The sequence below is a fragment of the Fistularia commersonii genome, chromosome 6 (genome assembly GCF_037954325.1).
Source record: "Fistularia commersonii isolate RoL2024-O1a breed Wild chromosome 6, RoL_Fcom_v1.0, whole genome shotgun sequence".
NCBI lineage: Eukaryota > Metazoa > Chordata > Actinopteri > Syngnathiformes > Fistulariidae > Fistularia > Fistularia commersonii.
In genome coordinates, this window is record NC_141289.1 from 357,197 (window position 1) to 380,876 (window position 23,680).

The 23,680-nt window shown below is 52.4% G+C and overlaps 1 protein-coding gene across 4 annotated transcripts in view; it reads right to left on the reverse strand.

The window, feature by feature from the left end:
• The window catches only part of sema5ba (sema domain, seven thrombospondin repeats (type 1 and type 1-like), transmembrane domain (TM) and short cytoplasmic domain, (semaphorin) 5Ba), a 76,584-nt gene that overhangs the window by 32,415 nt on the left and 20,489 nt on the right, over positions 1-23,680 (reverse strand). For all 4 annotated transcript variants that reach the window (XM_086147579.1, XM_086147577.1, XM_086147578.1 and 1 more), the window contains exons 3-8: positions 20,079-20,178; positions 19,704-19,749; positions 6,247-6,309; positions 6,014-6,112; positions 4,843-5,056; positions 1,792-2,077 (exon numbers count right to left, since the gene is read on the reverse strand). In XM_086147579.1, the coding sequence (XP_086003705.1) occupies positions 1,792-2,077; positions 4,843-5,056; positions 6,014-6,112; positions 6,247-6,309; positions 19,704-19,749; positions 20,079-20,178 (808 nt within the window). The remainder of the gene's footprint in view (positions 1-1,791; positions 2,078-4,842; positions 5,057-6,013; positions 6,113-6,246; positions 6,310-19,703; positions 19,750-20,078; positions 20,179-23,680) is intronic.

Consider the following 23,680-nt stretch of genomic DNA (forward strand, 5'->3'; position numbering starts at 1 on the left):
ATGAAAGAATGAATGAATGAAAGGATGGATTAATGTATGAATGAACAAACAGATGAATGAATGAACTGATGAATGAATGAATGAAATGATGAATGAAGAGATGAATGAATGAACTGATGAATGAATGAATGAATGGATGAATGAATGACTGAAGGGATGAAAGGATGAATGAAAGGATGAACAGATGAATGAATGAGTGAATGAAAGAATGAATGACCAGATGAATGAATGAATGAACTGATTAATGAATGAATGGATGAATGAATGAACTGATGAATGAATTAATTAACTGATGAATGAATGAATGAAAGGATGAACAAGATGAATGAATGAATGAATGAAAGAAAGAATGAATAAACAGATGAATAAATGAATGAATGAATGAAAGATCAGATGAATAATAGAATGAATGAATGAATGAACAGATGGGTGCATGAGGCCTCCAAAGACTCCTTGATTTGCAGGTCGCAGGGTCACTTCCTGTTTCCGGGTCATGTGACAGGAAGCTCTTCCTCCATCCTTCCTGGCGAGGGGGAGGACAGGAAGCGTGGAGGCGGGGCCTCCGTCCCCACGGCGACCGGCCTCGGAGGTCCCTCCTCCACGACCAGGGCTTCTTGTCAAGTTAGCTTGCAGATCTTCTGGCGCTCCGAGAGGCGTTCAGGGCCGTCGGGATCTTCTGGAACTTCTCCTGACGAACCCTCCTCCTCCTCCTCCTCCTCCTCCTCCTCCCTCGGCCTGATTTGCACCCGAACGCGTCCGTCGACGAGGCGTTCGCCGAACTCCCGGGGAAACGGGAGCGTCGGCGCTAACGGCTGCTAACGAGCCGCCGTCTGATTGGCCGACAGGCCGGGGAATTAAGGGGGTTCCACCAGGAGGTTCTAAGCGCTCGGTCGTTAGCGAGTCCAGATGTTAGCCAGCGGAGAACCAGGACTGGAGGTCAGAAGGAACATCAACAGGTCCAGACGCTCGCTTTGGGACCTCCAGGTCATTCATTCATTCCTGAGCCGTGATTGGCCGAGAGGAGGGGTTCCACTAGAACAACATTCACCCATTCACCCAGACGTTCCCATCGCCGTGGAAACGCAGCGCACGGGTCCTGAACGACAACCGATCAGCTCATCAATAACATATCAATAGCCCAATATGGCGGAGGAGGAGGGGGCGGAGCCTCCAGGGAGGAGGACCTGGTCTCCATGGAGACGTGAAGAGACGGCGCCGGCTGTTAGCGGCTAATGAAATTAAAAGGCGGTGATGAAGATTAGACTGACACACACACACACACACACACACATACACACACACACACACACACACACACACACACACACACACACACACACACACACACACACACACACACACACTGCTGGCATCTCCTGCCAGAAGCAGCAGAAGTGAAGTTCTTCTGGAGGAGAAGCAGCAGCAGCCAGATGGACGGGCGCAGGGGGCGGAGCTTAAATGGACAGAGCAGCTGTCAATCATCCCACCGCCCGCCCACTCATTCACAGCCTGTGGTGGACCAACATGGAGAACATGGAGAACATGGAGAGAACATGGAGAGAACATGGAGAGAACATGTGGAGAACATGTAGAGGAACATGCAGGAGAACCTGTGGAGAACATGTGGAGAACATGTGGAGAACATGTAGAAGAGCATGCAGGAGAACATGTGGAGAACATGTGGAGAACATGTGGAGAACATGTAGAGGAGCATGCAGGAGAACATGTGGAGAACATGTAGAGGAGCATGCAGGAGAACACACGGTTTGGATCCAGAAGCAGCAGACTCACACGTTGGTGGTGAAGATGCCGTAGATGAGGTCCTGCTCGGGCAGGTAGAAGGTGCTCTGCAGCTCGTCGTAGTGGAAGGGGATCTCCCCGGAGCGCGAGCAGTTGAGGCGAGCCTTCATGAAGGTGGTCCAGGTGTCCTCCAGAAGGAAGCGTCCTCCGACGTCGTTCTTGCAGACCCTGGCCACCCTGGAGAACACCGTCTTCCCGCAGTCGTGTTCCACCGCGTTCTCACGCAGGAAGAAGAAGGTGAAGCGTCCGATGTCGTACGCCGAGATGAAGTGAGGTTCTGCAGGCGAGGAGGAGAACGTCAGAACCTCCCACCTGCTGGAGAACCTGGAGGAACCTGGAGGAACCCGGGCAGGAGAACCTCTGCGTCTCCAGAGCGGGAGCAGATGTTCTCCAGGCCTCCAGGATGAAGACACACACACACCAGCCTGACCGTGTGTGTGTGTGTGTGTGTGTGTGTGTGTGAGAAGATCCTTCCAATCTCCATGAAGGTCCAGGATTCTCCAGTTTCAAACAGGAAGCTGGAACACCAGCAGTGACATCACTTCCTGTCTGGGTGGAAGCTGGACTGACGTCCCCCAGAAGAACCAGGACCTCCAGGACCTGGAGAAGGTTCCTGGTTCTGACCCGGCAGTGGACCAGGTTCTCCAGGTTCTCCTGCCTTGAGAACCTTTACCGCCATCTTGGTTCTGGTTGCCGGCGGCAACCGTCTGCCTCGCATGGACAACCTGCCACAGGCGGACTTCCTGTTTGGCCGCTACACAGAACCACCAGGTTCTACAGGGTTCTGCTGGGTTCTCCTGGTTCCTCCTGGGTTCTCCTGGTTCTCCTCGGGTTGTTCAAGCGTCCTGCAGATCAGCGCCTGCTTCCTGTCTGCTCAGCTCAGCAGCCGACCAATCACAGCGCAGATCAACGGCGGCGCCAGGAAATCAGATTTTTCATTCTCACCTCAACACGCACACACACACACACACACACACACACACACACACACACACACACACACACACACACACACACAGCATTCCAGCACTGCTGCCACTGGAGTGTGTGTGTGTGTGTGTGTGTGTGTGTGTGCATCCGACTGGCAGCTATTATGCTGATGAAAATGACATCCACTCTGCTAGTCCTCTCCCCTCCTATATATACAACACACACACACACACACACACACACACACACACACACACACACACACACCCTGGTGTGTGTTGTAATTCCCGCCCCTCCCCGCCGTGAGGAATAATTACATTCCTCGCTGACTCCTCAGTCCATCTTCACCGCTCCTCATCTCCTCCGCCTGACGCTCTACCTTCACACACACACACACACACACACACACACACACACGCCTGTCGATCTCCTGCTCTTACAAACGAGGAGCAGATGATGGCTGGAGGAGGACAGAAGATCCTCCATCTTTGTTCATCATCTTCATGAACGTCCCTGAACTTTAGCTCCTCCATCAACACCTCCATCATCTTCTCCATCCATCTCCTCGCTCACTTGCAGTGCAAACATGGACTCTGGTGTGTGTGTGTGTGTGTGTGTGTGTGTGTGTGTGTGTGGTGGGACTACGGTGGTGGAGCAGACACCTTCTCAGATCACTGAGGCGAGGAGAACAAACAGTTTCTCGTTTCTCAGACTCGGTGGAGAACCGGTGGAACGGTTCCTCATCCCTGGCCAGATACATGAGGGAGAACCTGAGGGCTGAAACCCACCTGGAGGCTTCTTCTCACTCACAGTGAACCTGCAGAACCTGCTCTGCTCTGACGCTCCATCCATCCATCCATCATCCATCCATCCATCCATCATCCATCCATCCATCCATCCATCCATCCATCCATCCATCATCCATCCATCTCCAGCAGCTCAGCCAATCCCAGCAGACACTCAGGTCAGATCATCTACTGACATCCAACTGTCCTCTGAGGAACCTGGACAGAGAACCTGGAGAGAACTCAGGCTGGAGAACATGGAAAGGACACACACACACACACACACACACACACACACATACACACAGAACCTATGCAGGAGAACATATGGAGAGCCCAAGAAAGGACAACCTAGAGAAAGAGAACCCAGGCAGGAGAACATTAGGAGAACCCAGTCCACCAGGTGCAGAACCTCCTCCAAGACAGGAGTAGCAGGAACTGTCTTTAGCCCCGCCCCTCAGGCCCCGCCCCTCAGGCCCCGCCCCTGGACCACCCTCATTGGCTCTTCCCCCTCAGGCCCCACCCATTCACTCCCACCACCTTGGCCCCGCCCCCGGGCCCCACCCCGTTGTCTCAGGCCCCGCCCATTCAGTCCCTCCTCTTGTCCCCGCCCCGAGACCCCGCCCATCAGGCCCCGCCCCTTTCTTTCTTCCTCCTCAGGCCCCGCCCCTTGGTCTCGTAGTGCCAGGCCACACCCTAAGACCCCCCCATTGGCTCTTTCCCCTCAGCTCCGCCCATTCAGTCCCTCCTATTGGCCCCGCGCCTGGACCCCATCCATCAGGCCCCGCCCCTTTGTGTCCCTTTCCTCTCAGGCCCAGCCCCTGGACTCCCCATTGGCTCATCCTGCTCAGTCCCTCCCATTGGCCCTGCGCCTGGACTCCGCCCATCAGGCCCCCACCTTTGTGTATTTCCTCTCAAGCCCCGCCCGTGGACTCCCCCATTGGCTCTTACCCCTCAGGCCCCGCCCCCGCGGACCCCACCGCTTTGTCTCTTAACGTCAGGCTCCGCCCCTGGACCCACCCCATTGGCTCTTCCCCCCTCATCCCGCCCCTTCAGTCCTTCCCATTGTCCCCGCTTGGACCCCGCCGATCAGACCCGCCCCTGTGTTTCTTTCCTCTAAGGGCCCGCCCCCAGACCCTCCCCCATTGGCTCCCCCCCTAAGCCCCGCCCCCCTGGACCCCATCCCCTTTGTCTCCTCCCGCTCAGTCCCCGCCCCCGGCCCCCCTCATTGGCTCTTCCCGGTCACCCCGCCTCTCGGCCCCGCCCCCGGCCCCCCTCATTGGCTCTTCCCCCTCACCCCGCCCTCGGCCCCGCCCCCGGGTCGTACCATTGAGCCACTTGGAGTTGTACTGCGCGGTGCGCAGCGGCGGGAGCCCCCCCAGGCTGCGGTAGATGACGGGGTCTCTGCCGGAGAAGTCGATGACGGTGGCGGCGTAGAGCTCGCCGCGCTCCGTCACCACCGCCGTGGAGTTGTGCCGCGGGTCGTACGGGCAGCGGGCCACGCCGTTCAGACGCTCCAGGACGCCGCTCAGGTTGCCCGCCTTGGTGCGGTCGCCATAGCGACCAGGCACGATTTCAGCCAATGAGAATCGGTGTGTCATTACAATCAGACGTGTCATTACAATGTCATTATTACAAATGTGCAATGACTGCCAATTACACTATCATGAGGAATTGCAATGTAAATTACAAATGTAATGATGATCTAAGTGGCACTTTTGTCATGACAAACTTGTAATTACAATTTCAATGAAAAACGCTCACTTACGGTGAATTACACTGACAGTCATTTAGAAATGACATTGCAAATCACAAATGTGATTCAAATTCTTTAAATTCCACCCATGGAATGACAAAGGTGGAATTGCAATGTAAATGACCAATATGTAATTGCATTGTAAACAACAAATGTGAAATGACAATCATATAATTACAAATGTGTCATTACAATGTAAATTAGAAATATGTAACATGTAATTGCATTGTAAACCACATATGTGAAATTGCAATTTAAATGACTGATGAAGATACAAATGTGTAATTACAATGAGAAGTAATTGCAGTGTAAATGATAAATGTGTCATTACAATGTAATTATCTAATTATATAATGACACTGTAAACTACAAATGTGTAATTATGATGCACATTACAAACAGGTTATACTATTAATGCATGATCAATTACAAATGTCTAATTATAGTGAAAATTACAAATGTGCAAAAACACACAAATGTGTATTCACAATGTAATTACAATGTTAATTACAAATGTGTAATGACATTGCAATTAAAACGGTGTCGCAACGAATATTACGGGGGTGTAATAACAACGTCATTACAATGCTATTACAAATGTGAAGTAACATTGTGATCAAAAATGTGTAATTACAATGTAATTACAGATGTGTAATTGTAATTGAAATGTCATTACACTGCCAATTACAATGGTACAATATAACGCAGGAGCACACACACACACACACACACACACACACACCTGGCGTGTGATGCAGAGCGGCTGGAAGGCGTTGGTCCCACAGGTGATGACCTCCGTCTTGTTCAGCAGAAGAACCCTGATGTAGTTCTGACACTCGGCCTGCGGGGGCGGAGCCACGCGGCGCCCAGACCAGACGCTGATTGCACCGCCATCGTTCCGGCGCCGAGCGCTCGCGTTGATTGAAGTGTGTGTGTGAGAGTGTGTGTGTGTGTGTGTGTGTGTGTGTGTCTCACCTCCGTCTTGCCTTTGCTCTGACAGGACCTCCTGGTCTCCTCGTCTGGCGCCCACTCCGTTGCCTAGGAAACCACAACGAGACAGAGCGGCGGGTTGATTGGCGGCCAAACAATGGCGTCACACAACCGAGACCCCCCCCCCCCCCCCCCTCCGCCGCCGCCGCTAGTCTGTGGCGTAAACATGGCGGCCATCTTGGGGGGCGCATTAGCATATCAATGCCTCCCCCTGTGTGTTGTTTACATAGATTAAGCCCCGCCCCCTCCCGGCTGCCATTGGTCCGTCCGCTTCCCGGCAGGGATTTGAGCAAACATGGCCGACGAGGACCTCCGGCCCCCCCCGCCGCCGCCTCACTTGGCGCGGTCCAGATCTTCAAGAGGGGCCAGAAGAACCCACCTCCACCCGCAGAACCTCATTACCTAAATCTTGTTTATTCCCGCCACAATCGTGGAGTTGTGATGGAGGAGCTGGTGGGGCTGGAGGGGCTGGAGGGGCTGGAGGGGCTGGAGGGGCTGGAGGGGCTGGAGGGGCTGGAGGGGCTGGAGGAGCTGGAGGGGCTGGAGGAGCTGGAGGAGCTGGAGGAGCTGGAGAGGGTGTGAAGTGGGTCAGTGTTCCACAGGCGGGAAAACAAACACCAGACGCCTCCAGGAGAACACATTCAGGAAGATCTTCCACAAAGAGGGTGGAGGTGGAGGTGGGTTGAGGACTGCGGTTCTTCTAGGCAAACATCTGAGGCCCATACTTTTGTGGGTGGAGGAAGGTGGAGCAGGAAGGTGGAGCTCACTGGTTGTAGAACCAGGACTACGATGAGGACAGAAGAACCTGATGGACCAAACAAGATGGACTTGGAGGAGCAGGATCATGTTGAGATCATTTCACAGCTGATGGAGCGCACTGAGCGCGCTCAGAACGGAGGTCCACAGTCATTGGTTCATTGCTGAAGACGGCGGGTCGACTCCGCCCCTCACACCTTTCAGCCAATGGGAGAACAATTGGAACCCTGGACCTTCTCCTGGACCACCTTCTCCACATTCTCCTTCCAGAGTCTTAACGTTCTGCAGGTGTGCATGAAGCACGGCAGGTCGGATGATTGACAGCCGGCCCGTCAAGGTTAAGCCCCGCCTCCTACTTCCTGGCGTCAGCCGTGATTGGTCCCCCTCTGCCCCTCCCCCTCCTGTTTTCCAAAGCCACCCCAGTGTGGATGGAAGCTGTCAATCATCCTGCTGAGACCTTCCCTCCATCCCAGAGGAACAACACACACACACACACACACACACACACACACACACACTGGCCCATATTGAAAGCTACATCCAATCTCCCGCTGCTTCCTGCAATTAACCTGCCTGGGATGGCGGTGGCGAGCGGGATGGCGAGGGGGGGGGGGGGGGCGGATCAGGTAAACTGTGATTAAACCCCCCCTCCCCTCCCTCAGCGGCGAGCGGGCGCTTCGCCGCCGTCTGGCTCCGCCCCCTTTTCCTCCAGAGGCCCTCCATCACCACGGCTGCATTGAAAACACACCCCGCCCCCCCGACAGCTCCGACAAAGGAGGTGGGGGGGCCTTGATGGGGTGATGTCATTGTAAACACACACACAGACACACACACACACACACACACACACACACACACACACACACGGCGGGCTGATGGATGCCTGTGCGATGACTCACAGCTCTGAAGGCCCCCCCGGCTCAACCTGCTGACCTTCACCAGAACCTCCTCCTCTTCTTCTTCTTCTTCTTCTTCTCTTTGGAACAAAGCCATGCTTGGCGAGAATACACACACACACACACACACACACACACACACAAACACCTTCCCCTCAATGGGCTGCAATCAGCACACTGAAGGCCAGGAGCTCCGTGTGTGTGTGTGTGTGTGTGTGTGTGTGTGTGTGTGTGTGTGTGGACGCAGTGGAACATGGAGATTAGCTGTCCCACCAGCAGGTGGCAAAGAGGTGCAGCCATGAGGAGGTTTCAGGAAGTCCCTCCAGCAGGTGAAGCTCCAAGAACTTTTCTAGCTACTTAGCTAGCTACTTAGCTCTTAGCTACTTTAGCTCATTTAGCCCCTTGTCTCCCTTAGCCCCATTGAATGCTTCAGCCCCATTAGCCCTATAAGCTCATTTAGCCCCATTAGCTTCTGTGGCCCCTTTAGCGCCTTCTACTTATTTAGCCCCTTTAGCTCCTCTAGCCCCTTTAGCTCCTTTAGCCCCTTCTGTTCCTCTAACCCCTTTAGCTCCTTCTACTTATTTAGCCCCTTTAGCTCCTCTAGCCCCTTTAGCTCCTCTAGCCCCTTTAGCTCCTTTAGCCCCTTCAGTTCCTCTAAACCCTTTAGCTCCTTCTACTTATTTAGCCCCTTTAGCTCCCGTAGCCCCTTTAGCTCCTTGAGCCCCTTTAGCTTCCATAGCCCCTTTAGCTCCTCTAGCCCCTTTAGCTCCTCTAACTCCTTTAGCTCCTTCTACTTCTTTAGCCCCTTTAGCTCCTTCAGCACCATTAGCTCCTTCAGCGCAATTAGCTCTTGCAGCCCCTTAGCCCATTTTGGACCATTAGCCCCATTAGCACCTCTAGCACATTTTGCCCCTTTAGGCCCTTTAGCTCTGCCAGCCCTATTAGCCTCATTGCTCTTTTAGCCTCTTTAGCTTCTTGAGTTCTTTCACACACACCCCTATTTAGCCCCATTGGCCCCATTAGCAACATTAGCTCTTTTTGCCCCATTAGCACCATTTAACACCTTTAACTCTGTTAGCCCCATTAGTCTTGTCGTTCTGAGAACCTTCTAGAACGGACAGCAGGGGAACCCTGGACCACGGACCTTCAGGTCCCAGAACCAGTTCAAACTCTGCTCTCCGAGCCAGGATCTTCTCACGGTTCCAGAGGAACCCATGTGACCTGGGTGCGTGATGATTGGTGGAGCTCATAGGCCACGCGGTCACCTGACACTCCTTCTGCACCAAAGCTCAAGCTGGACGGCTCTTAGAACCTCTGACGGTTGAGGACCATCAGGTGGGGCCAGGTGGTGTCTCCAGAAGAACCCTCTGTCCAGTCAGAAGATGCTAACGTTAGCCAGCCGCTAACACTAGATCCCACTGCTGATTGGACCACCTGGAGGCACATGGACCACCTGGACCACCAGGCTGCTCCACCTTGGACCACACTGAACATCTGAAACAGCTCCACCTTGAAGAGCCAGCAGAAGGTAAGATGAGCAGCAGCCACTTTCCCGCCTAGATGACTTTGCTTCCCCTTCCTGCTTCCCCTTCCTGCTTCCCCCGCAGAGGTTCCTCACCTCCAACCGCCCAGACAATCAGCTGGGGTTTGTCTCCTCACCGGGGGGGCGAGAAGCAAGACCTGGGCTTCACACACACACACACACACACACACACACACACACACACACACACACACACACACACACTGCAACAGAGACGTCAGGGTGGAGGAGATGCTGACTGAACCATGATTGGATCCATTCATTCATTCATTCATTCATTCATTCAATCACTAATCCACTCACTCTTTCATGCATTCACCCACTCACTCTCTCACTCACTCACTCATTCATTCATTTAATCACTAATCCACTCACTCACTCGTTCCTTCACCCACTTACGAATTCACTCTTTCATTCATTTACCCACTCACTCTCTCCTTCCCTCCCTCCCTCCCTCACTCACTCCCTCCCTCATTCATTCATTCTTTCACTCAGCCATCCACTCACTCCTCCATTTACTCCCTTATTCATTCACTCATTCACCCACTCACCTACTCACTCCCTCATTCATTCACTAACTCACTAATTTACTCCTTCATTCATTCACTCATTCATTCTATCATTATTTTACTCTGTCACCCACTCACTCCTCTATTTACTCATTCATTCACTCACTCATTCATTCATTCATTCATTCAATCACTAATCCACTCACTCTTTCATTCATCCACCCACTCACTCTCTCCTTCCCTCCCTCACTCATTCACTCACCCATTTATTCACTCACTCATTTACTCCCTCATTCATTCATTCATTCTTTCACTCTGTCATCCACTCATTCATTCACTCACTCCCTCATTCATTTACTCATTCACCAACTCATTCATTCACTCACTTACTCACTCATTCATTCATTCTTTCATTCACTCATTCATCCACTCATTCACTCATTCATTCACTAACTCACTAATTCACTCATTCATTCATTCACTCTGTCATCCACTCACTCCTCCATTTACTCATTAATTCACTCACTCATTCACTCATTTACTCCCTCATACATTCATTCATTCATCCGCTCATTCATTCACTCACTCCCACATTCATTTACTCATTCACCAACTCACTCATTCACTCACCTACTCACTCATTCGTTCATTCTTTCAGTCACTCATTCATCCACTAACTCACTAATTCACTCATTCATTCATTCACTCTGTCATCCACTCACTCCTCCATTTACTCATTAATTCACTCACTCATTCACTCATTTACTCCCTCATACATTCATTCATTCATCCGCTCATTCATTCACTCACTCCCACATTCATTTACTCATTCACCAACTCACTCATTCACTCACCTACTCACTCATTCGTTCATTCTTTCATCCACTCATTCATTCACTAACTCACTAATTCACTCCCACATTCATTCACTCATTCATTCACCGCCTCACTAACTCACTAACTCCCTCACTCATTGTTCCGAGCCCCCAGTGTGTTCACCCTTTCACCTTTGCGAGTCCAGAACCAGGACCCTGCAGGACTCCCGGGTCCAGGAGAGGCAGCTTTGGGTTCTGCTGGTTCTCCTCGGCGGAGACCTTCTCTGTGGAGGTTCTTATCTGGAACCATCGAGGACCTCGTTTCATTTCCCGGCGGGGGATTATTATGGGGTTTATCTCTGAAGGAGGTTCCACGTTCCCGATCCGGGATCAACGACGGAACCCATTAGTCATCGCTATCTCCGACGCGGTCGCGAAGCCCCGCCCCCCGACTTCCCGTCCCATCGCAGCGCCGTCACGAGCGGGTGCACGGCGTCCCCTCTGTCGGAACGTACCATCTGTCCGAACGTCCCCTCTGTCGGAACGTACCATCTGTGCGGGGAGGAACGTGAGCGTCAAAACAAAACGGCGTGAAGAACCACGGACAGAAGGTCTTCAGGCGGAACCGCAGAGTCTGGCGTTGCCTGAAGGTAGCCTTGGGCCACAGAGACGCTTCACTGTTAGCTTTAGCTTCAGTGTCAGTGTTAGCCTCTGTGTTAGCTTCATTAATAGCCTCATTAATTGTGTCATTGTTTGTCCCGTTGATGGTTTCAGTGTTAGCCTCTCTGTTAGCTATGCACTTAGCTCAATTGTAAGGCTCATCGCTACCTTCACTGTTAGCTTCATTGTTAGCCTTATTGACAGCTTTTATGTTAACTTAATTGATAGCTTTAGCTACAGCATCATTGCTAGCTTCATTTATAGATTTATTGTTAGCCTCATTATTAGCTTGGTTGAAAGCTTCATCGGTAGCCTCATTGGTCAACTCATTGACAGCTTTATTGTTAGCTTCATTTATAGCTGTATCGTGAGCGTCATTGTTAGCCTTGTTTTAGCCTTGTTTTTAACCTCAGTGATCGCTTCACTGCTCACCTCATTGATGGTTTCAGTGTTAGCCTCTTTGTTAGCTTTATTGCTAGATTCATTATTAGCCTCATTGATCGTGTCATTGTTTGCCTCATTGTTAGCTTGATCGTTAGCCTCATCGATAGATTCATTGATAGTGTCATTGTTAGCCTAGTTGAGAGCATTATTGTTAGCTTCATTGTTTGCTTTGCTGGTAGCTTCAATGTCATTTTCATTGGTAATCTCACTGACAGCTTTATCGTTAGCTTCATTTATAGCTTTACTGATAGCCCCACTCTCAGATTGTTAGCGTCATTGTTAGCCTCACAGTTAGTGTCATGGCAGCCGTCATATTTAGCCTCATTCTAGCGCCATTGTTTCTTTCATCCATAGCTTTTACTGTTAGCTTCATTGTTAGCATCTTTGTTAGCATCAACAGCATAAGATGTACATTTCCCCCACTGAACAAAGCAACAAACATGGCCCCTCCTCCATCCCTGGTCCTGGTTCTCCTCAGACTTTTTTGGGGGGGATGGCGGAGGGGGGGCTGGCAACGCTGATCTTTTATGAGCAAATAAAATAGCTGAAAAATACAATTAGCGGCAGGAAAAAGAGGGGATTCATCACTTTTCTCTGCCGGGACTACGGCAGCGGCAGCAGTGGCGGCGGCGGCGGCGGCTAGCACCGGGGGGGTGGGAGTGGGGGATTTCTATCGGAGAAACAAAAGAAAGACACAAAAAGGATGTGGGGGGGGCTGGTGAGCAACGCTAATGAAGTCGGGGGGAGTGTGTGCGAGCGCCACGCTTCCTGAAATGTGGCGGTGCGTTGATAAGGCCGCCTCTCACCGTCACGCCGCTAGCGCTGTCCGTGGCGGCTAATTATAACTCATGAATATTGTAAACAGGGGGTGCCGGGGGGGGCGTGGGGAGGGTAATGGCTGTTTGAATAGCAGCCGTCTGCCACTTGTTAGCAAGTCGACTGACACTCGTACGCTAACGCAACAACATCAGCAACACCCGAGCGCCACCTGCGCCGCCCCCACACGGATTGTACCGGTTCACAGTGGAGTCACTGCGTAATTCTCTTGCAAGCTAGCACCAGGAGGGGGGCGGGGGGGGGTTAATGATGTGAAAATGATGGAATCGTTTATCGGCATTGCCGACTCAGTGAATCCATCCTCCGCCGCCTCCACCCGACCCTCCGGCCTCCTGCTCCTGGTCCAGGATCACCAGCAGAAGGAACTGGACTAGGAGGTGGGCCAGTATGCTTGCTATCCACAGCCTCTATTTCCCGCTCATATTCCGGCGTTTCACACTTCAGCGCCACCCCCTCCACCTGTTCGCCTCTATTCCAGGTAACAGCCCCCACACACACACACACACACACACACACACACACACACACACACCGACAGCAGACATGATGGGAAGCTTTGGCAGGCCTTGTCCTCCAGGTGGAGCGGGAGGTTTCATCAGCGAAACAACGAGTCAGTTCAAAACTCCATTTCCAGGGCTTGGCAGATGTTTATCTAACGTACGTGCGCGCACACGTGCGCATGCGCCAACACACACACACACACACACACACACACACACACTCAGATGTCCTGGATGAGAAGATCGGCGTGGATTTGTTTGAGGAAGCATCGCCGACAGCAGTAAAGGACGACCGTGAGTTCTAACAAGTACTGAAGTACTCATTACAGTGTATAATGAGTACACGTACCCGTGAGTACTTTAACTTGCAGATACTCTGGGCCGCATTGATCCGGGGAGTCCGAGCGGGGGGTTATTGATCTGCGTCTGTTGTACTTGGACAAAGACGAGAAAATGGTACTTGACGCCGTGACAAGTGTCGGCGGTTCCGGAGCCGACGGACCTCCAGGGTTCCGGTCCAGGTACCCGGTCCAAGCCTGCCGCTTGTTTTCGGCCCGGTTGACCCGGAACAGCTTCTTCATCAGAGCTTCTCCGAGCCCAGGGAGCAGAGAAGCTCCGCAGCTGGTACCTGCGGTTCAGAAGCTGACGTGTTTACTGGTCTTCAAGCTGCGCTCCGTCTCCGGAAGGTTGAAGCCTCCTGAGACCAGGAGAAGCTACAGCAGCTTGTTTACCGCGGCCGCTACTTCTTGACGGGCCGCGAGCGTCGGCTCTTTCCGACCTCCTGACCGCAGAGGAGGGAAACATCTGGAAGCCGAGACCGGTCCCTTCTCTTCGTGCCTGCCAATCACAGCTGTCGCCAGGGAGAGGGGCGGGGCTTAACCCGGACCACCAGCTGTCAATCAGCCAATAATTCTCCTGAGAAGGAGAAGAGAACCCGCCAAGAAGACGCTATTTGTCCTCCTGCGAGAACATCTGGGATCCGTCGGCGGAAAGATCGTGTTCTACGTTCATGAAGGATTGAGAAGGACCCGTCGTCCCGCCTGAGGACGTCGGAGGGAGGAGAAGGTCCACATCTTCTGGAAGTGGAGGTTCTGCAGCGGCGGAGCTTCATGTGGACAAAGGCGCCATCAATAATTAAATCTCTGGCCAAATTGCAGCGCAGCCTTTAATGAAGAGTGTGAATGAAATCAGCCGTGACTCATCACCCGCCGCCGCCGCCGCCGGCCAATCACAGGGGTGGATATCCGCGGGGCGCCCGGCTCCATGTCCGCCCCCCCCCACCCCCCCCTCGCTCGCCTCCTCTTTTGTCCGCCGATCCACTCTGCCCTTCATCGCCGAGACGACAACCGGATGTGACCTGAATAAATCCGGATCGGCGGCGTTCTGGACGCCGACGCCGCCGCTCCACCTGTGGAGGAGGAGGTCGGCGCGTCCTTCAGGTGGCGGGAGATCTTCACCCCGGGCGCGACGCTCCGACGGGCCTTTTATTTCAGCGGCCGCGGCGAGATGGAGGGATAATGGAAGCCAGATGCGGAGATCTGGACGCTAATGTGATGTTTACATTCCACCTCGATGTTAGCGAGCTCTTATCTGCTCGGGGATTATCTGATGGAACGACAAAGACTCCACCTCCACCTCCACCCGCTCCACTCCGTGTCAGGAGCAGAAGCCGCAAGTTATATTTCCTGGCGTTAGCTGTCAGGAGGAAGCTTTTAGCTGTCGTGGTGTTTAAATTACCCCCCCCCCCCCCCCCCCCGGAGACGGGGTCAGTCGCCCCCCCGTAACACCATCTGCACCGCAACCGCCGCCGCCGCTGTCACAACAGGACGTGATTTAGCTCGTAGCCCCGCTTGCACGCCACCGGCTAATTAGATTAGCAGCATTAGCATAACATTAGCATAACGGCGCGTGCGGTGGACGGCTTTGTCAGACGGAACCACCGGGGCTCCTCTGGATATGAATGAGTGAATGATCACATGAAGATGGAGGAATGAGAGGGTGAATAATGTATGTCGACATGACATGAATAAATGAATGAATGAAAAGTTCATGTCTCTATGTGACGTGTGAATGAATGAATGAATGAATGAATGAGCATCTAGATAGGACACATGAGTGACAGGGTGAATGTTGTACGTCTAACATGTAAATGAAAAGGAGAATGTTTGATGTCTCTAGATGACATGAATGAATGAACAAATGAATGAATGAATGAATGAGTTAACAAATGAATGAATGAATGAATGAACAGTTCATGTGTCCATTTGACATGTGAATGAATGAATGAATGATCATCTAGATAGGACACGTGAGTGAGAGGGTGAATGTTGTACGCCTAACATGTAAATGAAAAGATGAATGTTTGATGTCTCTAGATGACATGAATGAATGAACAAATGAATGAATGAATGAATGGTCATCTGGACAGGACAGGTGAGTGACAGGGTGAATGTTTGATGTCTCTATATGACATATGAATGAACGAATGAACAGATGAATGAATGAATGAACGAACGAAAGAACCAATGAATGAATGAACAAATGAATGAACGAACAAATGAATGAATGAAAGAACGAATGAATGAATGAACGAATGAAAGAACGAACGAATGAATGATTGAATAATTGAATGAATGAACAAATGAACAAATGAACGAATGAATGAATGAATAGTTTATGTCTCCATATGACACATGAATGAATGAATGAATGAATGAATGTCCTGTCTGTATGTCCGCCCAGGATTAGCCCCGCCTCCTGAGAGACAGATAGGCGGATGAATGGATGAACATTGCAGATCCTTCTAAGGAGGCACCAGGCGCCCCGACCTGAGGGTCAAAGGTCGTTCTCCAGGTCAAGAAGACCAATCGGGAGCCAGGTGACCTCATCTGCTCAGAGGACCTGCTCTGAAGGCTCTCGGCCAATCATCAGCTGTCAATCGTCCCACCGATCACCTTCTCGGTCACACCTTTGGACCAGGAGAGTCTTCAGTGAAGCTCCAGATGTAGGAGAACCTGGAGAACCCAGGCAGGTTCTTCAGGAGAACCGAAGCTGGTTCTATGAGAAGCAGCCGGATGAGATGTTTACCTTCACATCTCCAACCTGCAGCCAGAGGACGAGACTGACACTGGCAGGATCTTTACGGCACACACACACACACACACACACACACACACACACACATACACACAAACACACACACACACACACACACATACACACACACACACACACTAAATCAATATTCCATCTCCGGTTTGGACCAGCAGCAGAAGAAAGAGGAGCCGCGCAGACAGGATTATTTTCTGACGCTCTGAAACTACAAAACAAGGTGGGGGGGTTGAGGGGAGCCCCCAAACACACACACACACACACACACACACACACACACACAGATGCTGTATGTCAAACATCACGTCTTATTCGCCGTCCCTCAAAAACAAAGCAAACTTTCTTGATCTTCACTGCGACGCTCCTCACCTCCTCCACCATCTCCATCATCTCCACCCTCTCTGACCTGAGAACTTCATGAAGATCCCTGTCAATCAGCCAACCGTTCACCCTCTCATTCACACTGGAGGACCATCTAGAGCCTGCAAAGGAGCTCGGACTGAAGATGGAGAACCTGAGTGAAACACCAGGCAGGAGAACATGGAGACCATCAGGAACGATCCCCGCCCCCACGTTCTCCTTCACTGGAACATTTATTTAAATGTTTACCTCCAAAATACAGAACATTTATCTTAGTTTGTCAGACTGTGTGTGTGTGTGTGTGTGTGTGTGTGTGTGTGTGAGCGCTTAAATAATGCATGAAGGACAGAGCCATAGATTTACATCATCTAAAGTAGAAGCAGGTGTCACATGATAAACACAGCGTATGTAATGGCCAGGAACTGCACATGTGTGTGTGTGTCTGTGTGTGTGTGTGTGTGTGTGTGTGTGTGTGTGTGTGTGTGTGTGTAAGTGTGTGTTTGCACATGTAATAACGCAGAGACAATTTTGTCGAAGCTACTGATGCAGGAAGTGTTGGCGCAAACGTTCCCTGTGGACTACAAACATGGCGCCCGGAGACGTGCGGCGAGAGCCGACCAATGAAACGAGCCAGTCGACCCTCCTGACTCCGCCCACATTCTTGGTCCGAGAACTTTTTCAAAGTGGCTGAAGGTCAAGGTGGCCGAGGACGGGGGGACGGGGGGGTGCTGAGGGTTACATATGTGAAGAACTACAAACATGGCGGCCAACACTCACACCAAGAGCCGACCAATGAGACGAGCCGGTCGACCCTCCTGACTCCGCCCACATTCTTGGCCCGAGAACCTTCCGACCCCGACTGAGGTTCTGATCTGGAAACGGGGGGGGATTTCGATACCTGTGGAACTACAAACATGGCGTCCCGACCAATCAAACGACCCCGTTGACCCTCTTGAGGCCGCAACCAATCGCAGAACACCAGTAGAACCCCCGTCCGACAGGAGGTGTGCACCGTTGCCATGGCGACGACCAACCAATGTCATCGGCACCTTCTTAGATATACTTTAAAATGTAAAGCATTGCTCTGTAGTACTAGTAGTACTAGCAAAGTATGATGTCATGCAGTACTGAGAGGCAGATACTGTGAATACTGCAGTATTTTCTGCACAATGCAGTACTTCCCCCCCCCGGGTGGGACGGGCTGGTCGGGGCCTCAGTTCTAATTCGCCGCTGTCGCCGCCTGTCGCCGAGGCGATCCATCAAACCCGGCGCGCTTGGACGAGGACGGGATGGCGGGCGGCGGCGGCGGGCGGAAGGGGGCGGGGCCACGGCGCTCGCTTCCGAGCGCTAATAACGGCCGTCCTGTGAGAGACGTCGCCGTCCTCGATCAGCTGTTTGTCCTCCCGTCATAGGAGGCTTTGTCTTCTCCGCCGCCGCCGCCGCCGCCGCCGGACGAGGAAGGTCCTGCTCCTCTTCCTCCTCTGGGGGCGGAGCCAGATGGGACCGGCGGACATGTTGGCGCCGGAGCGCCGGAGCGCCGGCCTCCGTTCTCTTACACAACCAGGACATAAATACAGGAGGGGTATTTTAAGCTGCCGCCCCCCTACGTCTCTCTGGACGGTTTACTGGGAGATGTATGTCTGTGTGTGTGTGTGTGTGTGTGTGTGCGTGTGTGTGTGTGTGAGACCCCCTCTCACACACACACACACACACACACACACACACACACCTCGCCGGGCAGTTTTCTCCATTGATTCCAGCCTCCGCACAATGCTGAGTGGAGAGGCTTCTGCTCAACCCTGCAGCATGTGTGTGTGTGTGTGTGTGTGTGTGTGTGTGTGTGTGTGTGTGTGTGTGTGTGTGTGTGTGTGTGTGTCCACCTGTAATAACAGGGGGATGGTTCTCTGCTTCCTCCTCACTGGAAGACACTGATGCAGGAGGAACTCAAGTGTTGTTCCCAGTGGAACTACAAACATGGCGGCCGGAGACTCACAGTGAGAGCCGGCCAATGACGTGACTCGGTTGACGCCCTGACTCCGCCCACATTTTCGGCCTGAGAACCTTTTTCGGGGTGCTGAGGTTTACTCTGCGACGGGGGTTCTACATCTGTGGAACTACAAACATGGCGGCCGGAGAATCACATCAATGCAGAAAAAAGTCACATTTCGATGCAGGTGTTCTTAGTGGAACTACAAACATGGCGGCCGGAGACTCGCAGCGAGAGCCGGCCAATGACGGGACCAGGTTGACGCCACTGACTCCGCCCACACCTGACATGGTCATGGATCTATGGAGCTACAAACATGGCGTCCGGCCAAAACAAGCCAAGAGATCCGACCAATGAAACGACCCGGTTGACCCTCCTGACTCCGCCCACATTTTGGGCCCGAGAACCAGCATGGAGAACGTGGAGAACCCAGTAGAATCATCAAGAACCTTCTCGTCGAAACAGCAAACGCTATGATCTCATCCAGATATAAATAGACACACACACACACACACACACACACACACACACACACACACACACACACACACACACACACACACACAAACACACGGTCCTTCAACCTCAGGTGAAGTTCATCTCCTGCCTCCAGGCTACGATTGTTCTCCCACCTTCACGTTCTCCAGGGTTCCATCAAAGGATCTGAAGGCGTCGTTCCAGAAGGTTCCCGAACGCCTTCACGGGGTTCCACGATAAAACGTCCGGAGAACAAACGGTGGAGACGAGACACGGAAGCCGCTTTTCAGAAGAAGGGAAGGAGATCAGGACGTGAGCGCCTCCACCCCCTGGAGAACCCCCTCCCTGATCTCCTGCAGCCCAGGAGGAGAAGCTCAGAACCTTCAAAGCCTCTCAGAAGATGCTTCCTCCTCACCGCCGCCTCTGAAGACAGTTTTGTCTCCAGACGTGAGGAGAACCGCGGGTGTTCTCGCAGACCTTCTCCACGCGCAAAGGCCACGAAAACAACGAGATCTGAAGGAACCGAGCAGAAGGAACGAGGTTCTACCTGGATCAGGGACAGGTTGCTGAGGTCCAGGCGGAACAGGAAGTTCCTGCAGAGAGGAGGAGAAGGTGTGAGAACCAGGTCACGTGGTCCGGTCTACTCCAGGTCAGAAGGTCCGGACCAGTATTGTTCACATGGTCTGGTTCAGGTCAGAAGGTCCAGACTATTTTTGGTCACATGGTCCGGTCTGGTTCGGGTCAGAAGGTCCGGACCAGTTTTGGTCACATGGTCTGGTCTGGTCCACGTCAGAAGGTCCGGACCAGTATTGTTCACATGGTCTAGTCCAGGTCAGAAGGTCCGGACCAGTTTTGGTCACATGGTTGCGTCTAGTTCAGGTCCGGTCTGGTCCTGGTCCTGGTCTGGAGAGGCGGTCCTCACCTGGCGCCCACGATCAGCTCGTTCCTGGTGAGGTCCAGGGTGAGCTGGGAGAAGTCTCTCACTCCAGGGGGGGAGAAGCTGGAGATCCAGGGTCTGAGAGCTGAGGAACATGGAGCATAGAACCTGGTTAGTGGAGAACATCCATCCCTGGACCCTCGGGTTCTTCAGGAGATCACCACGTATGGATCTAAACACATCTAAACCAATCCCGACTGCCACTTCCCCTCAGATGTCATGTGATTGGTGGGTCATTACAGGCCCCGCCCCTTTTTGGGAGCGGCAGCCTGAGGGTCAGAACCAGCGGACCAGGTCCAATCATCTCCTGCAGGGTCCAGGGAAGGGATACGAGTGGAGGTTGGAGGTAAAGGTGGAGGTCCAGGTTGGAACCCGTGTCAGATCTTTAGGTGTCCTAGAAGGAGCAGGAACCTTTCAGACTCCTGGACCTGAAACTGGACCGAAGTGCACTGGAAGAGATAGGAGCTGGAGCAGGGTAGCCCCAACATCTCCACCTCCAGCTCCCCCACCAGCTCAGGACAGACACCTCCAGAGATCCCCTCCCCTGGATGAAGGTCCGATCTGGACCTCCACCCCTGGAGGACGACAGTGTCCTTGAGGTGGCCTGAGATCTTCCAGGCGAGGTCGGGACGTCGAGGAGTTCCGGTTCGGTGGCCGTGGGGTCACGCCTTATTGTGGACGATGTGATCGTGTTCCTCAGACCGCCGAGCATCAGAACCTCCAGGGAGAAGGAGGAGGACCTTCTCCAGGTCGGGGAGGAGATCCTGCCCCAAGTGGAGGTGCTCAGCTATCTCAGGGTCTTTGTTCAGGAGTGAGGGGAGAAGAAGGTGCAGGAGGTCAGCAGGTGGACCTGCGTTAGACAGTCTTGGTGAAGAAGAAGGACCTGGATGGACCGATGTAGGCGGAGATGGACGGACGGTCACATCGTGGAGAGCAGCTGCATCTTCTCAGAAGAACAATCAATGTTCTCAAAGGCGTGGAGAACCTGGGAGAACCTCAGCTCCGCAGGAACCAGGACAATAAGAAGTTCCTCACAAAGAGGACGTTTGCAGAACGCTCCCAGTGTGGAGGCTCTCATTGTAAGAAGCTCACACACACACACACACACACACACACACACACACACACACACACACACACAGCAGCCTATTGTTTGGGTAGAAAATGAAGCCTCCATTACAATCCATTTAAGGTGGGATTGGTTCTGGAGGAGGGAACATCTGGACGGAGCTGCTCCTTCTCCTTCAGGCGTTTATTACTATGTAATAACACACCATCAATACGTGTAATAACACTGTAACTACGTTGACTGTAACTACGTTGTAATAACACACCATCAATACATGCAAAAACACTGTAACTACTATATAATAACACTGTAAATACGTTGTAATAACACACTATCAATATGTGTTATAACACCGTGACTACGTTGTAATAACACTGTAGCTACATTGTAATAACACTGTAACTACTATATAATAACACTGTAACTAGTATGTAATAACACCGTAACTATGTTGTAATAACAATAACTACTATGTAATAACACACCTTCAATATGTGTAATAACACTGTAACTAGTATGTCCCGGTTCCTGCCCGTGTGCTGTCCATGCGGGTTGGTCAGGCGTCCAATCAGAAGCTGATCCCGGCGGCGTGTTGATGAACATGTTTGATCAGCTGTGGATCCAAACAGATCCCACGTCTGTTCGGCTGAACCTCTGAAAGAACCTCCGTTATCTCCATCTCCAAACGCCCGCTTTGAAATCACGTCCGAGTCGGAACGTTCCACGCCACCTTCTCCAGATAAGCCGCCGCCTCCCGAGGACGCCAGACTGCCGGCCGCCATCTGTCGTCGCCACGGAGACGCCGGAGCGGCGATACGTGTCCTTCTATTTACTGCTGCACATTATTACATGTCATATTACACGTATGTGTGTTATTACATGTATGTGTGTGTTATTGCATGTATATAAGTGTGTTGTGGCATTTCCACGGCCCTGGAGCTGGACCAGAACCAGAGGAACCAGAGGAACCAGAGGAACCAGAGGAACCTCCACCTTGGTTCTGTCTCTGGAGGTCTTTGAGCTGGACCTCCAGGAGATGCCAGGGAGGACCATCTCCATCCACATCTCCTCCCCTGCACCACCTCCTACATCTTCAGCTCTTCTCAAGCACCTCCATCTGCACCTGAGAGGCTCCACCTGATGTGGGCGTTGCTGCCGTGGAGATGAGCAGAACCTGAGGACGTTCCTCACCAGCTTCAGATAGGACCTCCAGGCTCCAGGATTTATGTTGAAAAACTTTGAGTTCACTCTTGTGGAGGATGATGTCATAGAGACTCCGCCTCTTTTTTTATGAGAGGAGAACCATGTGACCCCCCCTCCTAGCTTCATGCTAACCCCCCCTAGCATCATGCTAAAATCCCTCCTCCCAGCATTAAGCTAAACTCCCTCGTCCTAGCATCATGCTAAAACCCCCTCCTAGCTTCATGCTAATCCCCCTCCTCGCATTATGCCAACCCTCCTCCCTCCTAGCATGATGCTAACCCCCTTCCGGGCATCATGCTAAGAACCCCCCCTCCTAGCATCATGCTAAACCCCCTCCAAGCTTCATGCTAACCCCCCTCCTCGCATTATGCCAACCCTCCTCCCTCCTAGCATGATGCTAACCCCCTTGCGGGCATCATGCTAAGAACCCCCCCTCCTAGCATCATGCTAAACCCCCTCCAAGCTTCATGCTAACCCCCCTCCTCGCATCATGCTAACCCTCCTCCCTCCTAGCATCATGCTAACCCCCCCCTCCTAGCATCATGCTAAACCCCCTCCGAGCATCATGCTAACCCTCCTCCCTCCTAGCATCATGCTAACCCCCCCCTCCTAGCATCATGCTAAACCCCCTCCGAGCATCATGCTAACCCTCCTCCCTCCTAGCATCATGCTAACCCCCCCCTCCTAGCATCATGCTAAACCCCCTCCGAGCATCATGCTAACCCTCCTCCTAGCATAAAGCTAACACCCCCCCACCTACCATCATGCCCCCCTCCTAGAATCATGCTAAAATCCCCCCGTCCTAGCATCATGCTAACCCTCCTCTTTGCATCATGCTAACCCCTTTGCTAGCATCATGCTAAGGCCACCTTCTAGCATCATGCCAACACCCCCCTTGCTAAGCATTATGCTAACAACCCCCCCCTCCTAGCATCATGCTATCACCCCCCTTGCTAAGCATTATGCTAACAACCCCCCCCTCCGAGCATCATGCTAAGGCCGCCTCCTAGCATCATGCTAACCCCCATGAAGAGGATTGACAGCGGTGCTAATGGGCTGGAGGTTTGGGTGGAGAACATCATCCAGAGCTTCTACCAAGAAGGTCCTCAAGTGATGGTGGAGCGTCCGTGTTCTGCCGGGTTCCTCTGAGGTTCTACAGAGGGTTCTGGTTCCAAAGCCTGGACGCTGCACCCAGAGGTCGCCAAGGACCAAACCCTCTGACTTATCTTCTCTGTTGTTCTCCCAGGAGGACCGGCCTCCACCCCCTGGAGATCCCTGCAGGAGATCTTATCGGGTTCTTCACGGTCTGCAGGAA